Raw genomic sequence first — 9,393 nt, forward strand, 5'->3', positions numbered from 1 at the left:
TTAATCCAATAATTGGCAGTTTTATAACTGTTTTTTTTATATGAGTTTTTTTAAGTGTTTTAGGCCTTAAATTTGCCTATTTTTTGGGTTTATTTTAAGGGTTTAAGGCCAAAAAGTTCCAAAATAAAAAAATATAAAAAATACATACACACATGCTTTTTTTGGGCTAGCCAATATTTTTAAATAAAGCTTAACCCAAAACATCACATATCACATTATATATTTCACATACATATTCATAAATATTCCAAATCCATTACTCCAAATACAAATAAAAAAATTAATATATATAAAGCACTGACACAGGGCACGCTGCGTGCGTGGCATGCGGCGTGCTCTTTTGTTTTACCCATAACATTATAAACCAAATTAGCTCCCAGGCCCAGGCCCAATTATCGTAGGATTTGGGAAAGCCATGCCCTAGCCAAAGCCCAAAAGCAAGCCAACCACCTCTCTCCGATCCCCGCCTTCTCCAATTCAGGTACGAGATTTCGATCCTCGCCACCCATTTCTCGATAATTTTTGTTGCATAAAATTCCTGTGAAATGCTTCGTATCAAGTGGGGATCTCCCGTCTTCCTGTCTCACTTCCTCACTTCCCTTTTTCCCCTAATGGTTAGGGTTTCTTAGGTGTGTCTACTTTGCACAAACAAATGTTACAGAATAATTTTGCTATTCTTTCAAATAATAAACTTTGCTTATTCTATTTTCATATGGAAATTTATTTGTGTGGTTCGGTTTGGTTTATATGCAGAAGAAGAGGAAGATGGAGCCGGAAGTGGTGAACGCAGAGCTTGTGTTGCCAACTCACCTCAGTTTCAAGCGAATTCAAATGTACGAGAAGTACCCGAAAGGCCAATCCAGAGGCAGGCACTGGAAACATCTCAAGCAGATCCTTCAGGCCGAGAATTACCAGAATTACCCTCCTGATGAACCCAATTGTAAGTACTTAGAACCCCTTTTATCAACTTTCTTCTATGTACAGATACAAACTCATATTATTAACTACCATAAAGAATTTTGAGAATATTGTGAAGTGGAAGTAAAAAATGTATCGAGTGTGGATTGTAACTGCTAAACTGATTGACTGAAAGTAAATGGGAAGCCTGTGATGGGTTAAATGATGCATGAGTTTCTTACCAGAGAAGAGATGGAAAGAGTATGGGATTCGTTAATTTGTTTAGCAGATTGAACAAAAATGAAGGTAGGACAAAAAAAATTTAGCTTTGTAGATTCACACATTGCATGAAGATTTCCTCCTAGTTGTCACTTATGAGCTTTGACCCCTTGTTGTCACCTATTCTTCAGATGTTAATATTGAGACACCACCTTCTATGCATCCATGCAAGAAAATCTGCGATATAACAGGAAATGAGGTATGTGGCTCTCTTGATAAGATGTGTTGATTTATAGGTGTCTTATTTATTTAGATCCCACTGTTTAAGGGTTTACTCATCTATATGGTTGATTGGATCCGGCTGTTAATTTTTTTTCTTTTTCTACCGAACTCAGTTCCATTCTATTAGCTCTCGCTAATTTTAATCAATGATTAGAGTAGAACCTCTTGCCCCTCCTCACCCATTTTGTTTTAGGTCTTTCTTTAAAGCTAGAAATCGTAGGACTAGGGATTATTGTTCTTCCACATTCTGATTTTCCCTAAGCTGGTACTCTACATTTTAGGTTGCTGAGTTAACTTGGATCAGTTAGAAATTAAGCTCTTACCCCTCCGGCCCTTTATATGTTGTTTGTTAATCTACAGGCAATAACAATTATAGCACCTGTGTTGCCTATAGACTTTATTCGGATGCATTGACAGTAGGAACATATTAATAGCAATGAGTAATACTAGGGACCATCTTTTTATCCTCCAAAAATTGATGTGGCTTTTAGAATCATCATTAGATCAAAATGCAATAGTGATCCATCTTAAATTCAATGGTGATTAAAAGTCACATCGACTTTGGGAAAATAAAAAGATGGTCCCTAACATTACTCAATAGCAATTGCCAATGTTGAAATCCATCAGTTCCTGAATTTCATTTTTCACTTTGGTATATCACCTTCTTTGTTCTGTGCAGTAAGTAATTACTCGTGTATTATGCAGGCACCTTACTTTGATCCCAGGACCAATCTCCGTTATGCAAATGCTGAGGTTTTTAAGCTCGTAAGGTCACTTCCTAATGAGTATGTGCAAAGGTATCTGGCTCTGAGAAACGCAGCAGTAGTTCTCAAGTAACTTGGACTATTCAGTAGACAGTCATGTTTTTCCATTTTTTTTCTTTCCATCCAAAATTAATATTGTGGAATATAGAGGATGTGTTCAGAAATTATATTGTTGTAGGATACCCCTGATCTGCTTGCTGAAATTTGTATGGAAGGACAAAAGAATGGAATCTATTATTTGGTTAGATTATAAACTATCTGGGTAATTGATTTTTGTTTTGATAGTTTGCTTCTCCAGCTCAATAGAAAAAGTTTCTTCATGCACATCTCCTGTCTATGTTGTGATGTGCACATTGTGTATTACAATTTGTGTTTCCATTTTCAGCTTGTTCTTATCGACCTATGTTATAATTCCTTTGCAGCTTGAAAAGAAATAATTGATCAAAATTAATAGATTATAAGCTGTATTGTAATCATTTGTTTCGCTGCCGTAATTTTTCCTGTTGTATTAGTAGGGTTCTTGTTACCAACAAAAGAAATAAGTTTAACCATTATAAGAAGAAACCATCTTTAAACAAATATTGTTGAAATGATATATACTACATTAATATCCGTTATTATCTTACTATGTTAACATGGTCCACCCTTAGGTAAGCTATCATTAAAAGAAATAATAAAAAAAAAAAATCTAATGATGGATTGACAATATCACATCAGCATAGTAAGATAAGATAATAACGGAATAAGGATGGAGAATATAATATTACTCTTACTAAAAAATAATATCTTATAAAAAAAAATATCGTCACAAATAACTGTCTTTGCAAACTACAAAACTAATTGAATCCGTAACCAATCATATATTTAAATAATTTTTATAATATGCCAAGTGAACTATATCATTAATCAAATCCATAGCTAAAACATACATTTTTAAGTTCTTAACAATCTTGGACGCATGATTTCATGTAAAAGTCGGCGAAGCATCATGGATTTAAAAGGAGACCGAGTTTGGTTTGTTCTTCGTGCATGTTTATTTTTGTTTTAGGGTATGTGGTTGAGAAGCTCACATTTTTTTTTTTTTTTTGGGGGTATTTTGATCCATTATAACTCATTCCCAATTTGATTAAAAAATGGTAAAGTCTGCTTAATCTCCTCAACCTACCACCACATTGACAATCTCCCCCTTAAACTATCAATTACAATAATGTCTCTCCTAAACTATCAAAAATTGACAATATGTCTCATAATGTTAGCAAAATGACAAAATTACCCTTATTAAAATAAAGATAAAAAATACTAAATTTATGAAAAATAAATAAAGAAAAAGCAAATTATTATTTTTTAAAAAAAAAACATAAGGGGTGCTGGACCACCCCTAGGTAACTGGGGATGGTCCGACCACCCACTAGGGGGTGGATCGGCCACCCCCGAGCCAGTTTCCCGGGGCGGCTGAGTCACCCCCAAGATGTTTCTAAGGGTGGCTTGGCCACCCCCTAGCCATTTTCGGGGTGGCAAGATGTTTTTTGGGGTGGCCGAGTCACCCCCTAACAGTTTTTGGGGTGGCCAAGCTACCTACAAGCTGTTTACGGGGGGTGGCTCAACCACCCCTATTAGAGTCAGTGGTGGCCGATCCACCCTCCAGGGGTGGCTTGGCCACCCCTGGCACTTGGGGGTGGCTCTATTGCCCCTTGCCACCCATTGTTTTTTTTTTTTTTTTTTTTTTTTTTCTTTCAATTGTTTAAATTATATATATATATATATATATATATATATATATATATATATATATATATAGTTTTTCAATTTTTTTAAAATTAAAATTTTTCTTAAAAAAAATTATTATTATTTTTTAAATTTATAGAATATTTTTGTCTTATTGAAATTTTTATAAGAGTAATTTTGTTATTTTGCTAGCATTGGGTGCATATTGTCAATTTTTGGTAATTTGAAAGGGGAGGGGGACGGATCCTCAAATGAAATGGAGAGGAACAGTTTACGCAAAATGACGGGATATAATTGTCTTTCTCTTAAAAGATGAGAGTAATTTTGTCTCAATTTTTACACATTTTTCACTAAATGACTCATATCCATTTCCATTTGAAATGGAGAGGAATAGAGAATACTTTGAGGGGTAATTGTCGCAATTGATAGTTTGAGGATGATTATCAATGTGGTTAGGGGTAAAAATTTAGAATTGCTAACCGCTTTTGAAAGCAGTTATTAAAAACCCCTAAGCGGTTAGCGGTTATTGAGTTTTTGAAAACCGCTAACCGCTTTATATATATATATATATATAAAATATTTATTTGTATATTTCATATAATATATATAGTTTTATTATATATATTTATTTGTATGTTGTGTATAAGACTACAAGTGAAGTAATGATCTACAAAAATTGCTGTAATTTTATTTGTATTATATGTTGTATAGATTCGTAGAAAGTGATCAATAATGATTTTGGTATATAGCAATTTTTAATGCTAAAATGGCCATGAAAAGGAAAAGAAAAATTGTTTAAAGTGAGCCCCAAAACCGGCAAAAAAAAAAAAAAACCGGTTAGTAAAAAAACGGTTATTCGGATGTGGTTAACTGCTAACCAAGCGGTTAACCACTTAGGCGGTTGCAGATAGCGGTTTTAGCCACTAACCGCTAATTGTAACCGTCATTTCACCCCAAAATATGGTGATAATTTTAGAAAGTTAAGTGAATTTTATCATTAAAAAAAAGATATGCGACATCTTCGTGAGTTCTCCCCCACCTTATTTTAATCACTCCTCATTTATTTATTTTTCCAGAAAAGAAATGCTTGTTTGATTTATTTTTAGCCCACACAAAAGAATTAAAATGCTCCTATTCTTTTTTTCTTTTTCGTTTTTTTTATTTTTTTATTTGTTATTATTTATTTTACAATGAAAAGCGGATTACGTCATATAACATTATCAGCCAAGTCGGCTCCCAGGCCCAATCAGCGTGCACCGACCTTTTACCGAAAAAAAAAAGACAAGAGTTGGCGTACGAAGTTCGGCTATATATACACCAAATCACGAGATAGAAGAAATTTCTTGAGGGAAGAGTAGGATTTGGGAAAATCGAGCCCTAGCTGAAGCCCGAAAGCAAGCCGGCTACCTCTCTCCGATCTCCTCTGTCTTCGCTTATTCTCCGATTCAGGTACGAGATTTCGGTTCTAGGCACGCCTTTCTCTGTAATTTGTGTGTTTTTTTAATTAATAGTGTCTCCGGAATTTGTTGATCTGAAGGTCTAGGTTTTGCTTTGTTAAATTGGCGGTTTGGTTGTGGGGGGCTCCTGATGTGTTGTTGGAGGAACACAACGTCAAAAAGAAAGATATAAATAAAGATGTATTAGGTCTCGTTTCACTTGATGCTTGGTTCCTTAAAGGGAAAAAGGAAAAGAACGAATATATATATATTCTTTTCTATATTGGGGGCTGAAAGAAACAGAATATCTGGACTGGAAAAACTACTATATTTCTCAGATTGAGCTTTGTTGGGTTCTTTTTTATTTTTTCCTATTTGTTTTCTCGGCATCCAAACAGGGTATCGATTTTTCTGTATTTGTTGGGGTTTTGATGATTAGAGTTTTTGTTGTACTTCAGATTATGATTGTAGTCGTGTTGCCTGACCTATACTGTCTTTATTTTTTTCCTTTTACAGATTTGTGTTGTTTAGTTTGGAATAAGGCTTCTAGTTTTGGACTTCCAAGTTGATCTTCGTTTTGGGTAGTGCTCTTCTGCACATAAGGTAAAGAACGCCGAACCATATTTGTTTGCTTTTGGTCCTTTTTTGTTAATTAGGATTGTTCTTTTTTGTTTGATATTTTCGTTGGATATATGCACAGTACATTTTGGACAGAAACCGGTGTATATTATGCTTTTGAGTTTATGGTAAATCATGGGGGGCACGGAGTGGCATATTTTTTTCAATTCATTTTAATCTATATTTTAAAAGGATATAATAATTTGAAGTTACACTCGAGAATTGTTGGACTGTTCTATGTGATTGAATCTTTGTATAGGACTTGGTATTTTTCAAGAATTTAGAAATGAAATACTCAGTATGTGAGTGCAAGAGATGGAAATACTAATGATGGTGGATGTAAGAAGGCTAGAGGTATTTAGCTTTTGTTGATTTTGTAATGTGGGCATGAAATAATTTTTCTGGGCATGTTATATTTTGGAAAAATTGAAAATGATGTTGAATGAATTCTAGCATTCATTCACAAAAATCTTGTTTTTGGATTCTTGGTTTCTAAAATCTTTAGGAATGCATTCATTACCTTTTTGAAAGTTTATGAGACTGAGTTACATTGGGAGATTAATTGGATAATGAGGCAATGTATAGCATTACTCATTTTTTATAAGTAATTCAATCTTATTAGAAAGCATAGAGGGCGTAACTTAAGTACACAGGAGGTATACAATTGAGACACCCAACTAAGAAGAACACAAATCCAGAAACTCTAGGGAAATTAGAAAAAAGAGGACTATTGTGAGCAGCTATCCAAACATAGAGGGATATGAACATAATAACTTTTAACTTGACCATTGATGTATTACATTACATATTAGTTGAATATATTATTTGTATAATTGATTAAGAAGAATATTAAAGTGTTTTTATTTGTTACATGCATGTGTTATTTTATAAAGCCTATGATTTGATGATGGAGGAACTAACATTGTTTTTTCTCTTCTTTGAGATGTACTTCTGGTCATCATCATACCAACATGCAGGTTTTGAGCTGGTTTTTATTTCTGAATGGACGCCAAGAGGTTCATCCAATTGGTCGAAGAGAAAAAGAAGAGAGCTTTGGAGAAGAAAGAAGCCCCTTTGAAATGGGAGCAGAAGCTGGAAGCCGCTGCCAAGGCAAAGGCTGATGCCGAAGCTAAAGAGAGGAAGCTGAAGGCTGCAAAGCATAAAAGAAGATCTATGTCCGATTCTGATAGTGACAGCAGTGATGGGGGAAGAAAGTCAAATAAAAAAACCCACAAGAGGCACAGGAAGCATGCCCACTCTGACTCAGGTGGTGACAATGAAAAGAAGAAGGAGAAGAAATCCAAGCGAAAGCCGAAGAGACAATCCTCTAGCTCAAATGATGATAGCCTTGACGAATATGGGTGTGGCTCTGATGAAGATTGGAAGAGAAAGAAACGAAACCACCGTAGGCACAGGCATCATGAATCAAGATCTGATTCTGATGATGATGGTTCTTCAAGTGACGATGATGGTGAGGCAATCAAAAGGAGAAGCCATACAAAGCGCCATAAACACCACAGGCATTCGGAAACTAATACTTCAAATGACGATAGCGACAATGAATATGAGAGTGGCTCTGATGAAGATAGGAAGAGAAAGAAGCGAAACCACAGAAGGCACAGGCATCCTGATTTGAGATCAGATTCTAGTGCTGATGGTTTAAGTGATGATGATCGGGAGGCAATCAAGAGGAGAGGCCATGCAAAGCGACACAAGCACCATAGGAGATTGGAATCTAACGTTTCAGATTCTTCTGGTGAGAAGGATGATGGCATTAGTAGAAGGAGAAGTCATCATGCAAAGCACCACAAACGTCATCGCCTGCCTGAGTGTGGTGCTTCAGATTCTTCAAGTGACGAGGAAAATGGTGACTTCGGGAGAAGAAACCATGCAAAGCACCATAAACGTCATAGACGATCACATAGTGTGGACTCGAAGAAATCTGATTCAAGTGGCCACAGAAGGAGTGAATCTATCGGAAAGTTGTCAGATGACAACCATGAACAAGCGGGTAGACAAGCAAAGGCACAAGATTTGTGGCCACCACCACCACAAACATCGGTGCCATAACTCAGATGATGTATAAAATCATTCGCCCCAAGCAGAACCTAATGGAAAGTATAAAGAGGATTCGGGCAAGATTGAGAACGATAATGCTGCTCATGATGGCGACAAATAGGGAGATTTCTGCTAACGGGGTTGATCAATTAACCACATTATTATCATTTGCCATTTTCCTTGCTTTGCTTTGTGTTTCATTTGGCAGATTTATCGGTATTTTAATGCAGACAGCAGCAAACTGCGTGTTATTTGTGCTGAAATTCCCGTTTTTGAACTTGATTAGTAATTCAAGATCCCTAACCTATTTCTAAACCAATCTGTTGCTGTTTGATCTTCGTGTTTTATAAAATTGTCTCTCTTTGGTCTGTTGACATGATACCTGATGTTGAGTTTTAGCAGCTTCGAAGTTGATTGGGCACGATCTCCGCTGACTTGACTAATTGCACCGTCCTTCATATGGTCTGGTTACTGGTCCTCTTGAGTTCGGTGACCCCCATCTCTAGCTTCTATGGTGCCGTCCGCGGTAGTTCGTCGTCTGATCTTCTCCCTTTATTTGAGATTTTCTAAAGGTATTATGATCGCTTTGTGCGTGTGTTAAGTGAGATTTTGCAACAAAATTGGGTGGGCATCATAATAAGAGTGAGTGCTCACTCTTATTATTATGGGGAGAACCGCATCTATTCAAAGGAAATGTTTCGGCCAGCAGGAGAGGCATCTGACTTTTTTACTTTCTTTCCTACTGACTGAATCACTTGAAGCATCTGACTTTCTTACTTTCTTTCCTACTAACTGAATCACTTAAATCAGTTGAAAGAAGTTTCTACAGGAAGAGTTGCGACTCAGCGTTGGGGGGGGAGGGGGGAGACTGGTACTTCTTGTCCTACAATAAGTGGGTTAGGGTTAATGTTTATCGCGAACATCGTATGACTCCTTTATCCTACTCCTTTTAGGGCTCTATTTGAGGATTTATAATTCTTTTTGGCATCGTCTTTGTACTCTTTAGATGTGTGAATTTGGCATTTTTCAACTAGTGATCTCAGTGACCAGCCCAATCACTTTGGCGATTGGCTTCTTTTATCAGCCAAGTTTTAGTGAGTAGTGAGTACTAAAGAATTATGCTGATGAATAATGAACTTACACTTTTATTAGGGAAGGCTATGATATACATTAAATTAAATTGAAACCCAGTAATTGAAATTCTCTAATAAATAAAAAAAAGCTTGGAATGTGCTTGAAATTAGCAAATGCAAACTTTGAAAATAAGAACATGGAATTTTGATTTCTTTTGTCCTTTGAGATTCGGGTAGACCCTTTTATAGACCTTCAGACCACAGTTCGGATACTTGAATTATTGTCCTTCACGCGAGATGTTTTACTTTTGTCTGTCAGAA

At 35.9% G+C, this 9,393-nt stretch overlaps 2 protein-coding genes across 2 annotated transcripts; both read left to right on the top strand.

Annotated features, from left to right (window-relative positions):
• Nucleotides 1–467: 467 nt before the first annotated feature.
• LOC132166537 (chromatin-remodeling complex subunit) lies at nt 468–2,446 on the top strand. Its single transcript, XM_059577370.2, has 4 exons — nt 468–629; nt 754–940; nt 1,308–1,375; nt 2,104–2,446. Exons 2-4 carry the CDS (start codon nt 766–768, stop codon nt 2,233–2,235), a joined length of 375 nt encoding a protein of 124 aa, XP_059433353.1. The 5' UTR covers nt 468–629; nt 754–765; the 3' UTR covers nt 2,236–2,446.
• A 2,775-nt stretch (nt 2,447–5,221) lies between these two features.
• On the top strand, nt 5,222–8,380 carry LOC132167642 (FAM133-like protein). Its single transcript, XM_059578651.2, has 3 exons — nt 5,222–5,336; nt 5,840–5,926; nt 6,885–8,380. The coding sequence occupies exon 3, from the start codon at nt 6,944–6,946 to the stop codon at nt 8,009–8,011; it is 1,068 nt and encodes a 355-aa protein (XP_059434634.2). The 5' UTR covers nt 5,222–5,336; nt 5,840–5,926; nt 6,885–6,943; the 3' UTR covers nt 8,012–8,380.
• Nucleotides 8,381–9,393: the final 1,013 nt, after the last annotated feature.

This window comes from Corylus avellana, chromosome 2 (genome assembly GCF_965113065.1).
Source record: "Corylus avellana chromosome 2, dhCorAvel1.hap1.2, whole genome shotgun sequence".
Taxonomy (NCBI): Eukaryota; Viridiplantae; Streptophyta; class Magnoliopsida; order Fagales; family Betulaceae; genus Corylus; species Corylus avellana.

Coding starts and splice junctions, on each gene's coding strand:
- LOC132166537 (XM_059577370.2), top strand. CDS start 766: ATGGAGCCGGAAGTGGTGAACGCAGAGCTTGTGTTGCCAACTCACCTC. Junction 941..1,307: donor CCCTCCTGATGAACCCAATT/GTAAGTACTTAG, acceptor CCTATTCTTCAG/ATGTTAATATTGAGACACCA. Junction 1,376..2,103: donor GCGATATAACAGGAAATGAG/GTATGTGGCTCT, acceptor TGTATTATGCAG/GCACCTTACTTTGATCCCAG.
- LOC132167642 (XM_059578651.2), top strand. CDS start 6,944: ATGGACGCCAAGAGGTTCATCCAATTGGTCGAAGAGAAAAAGAAGAGA.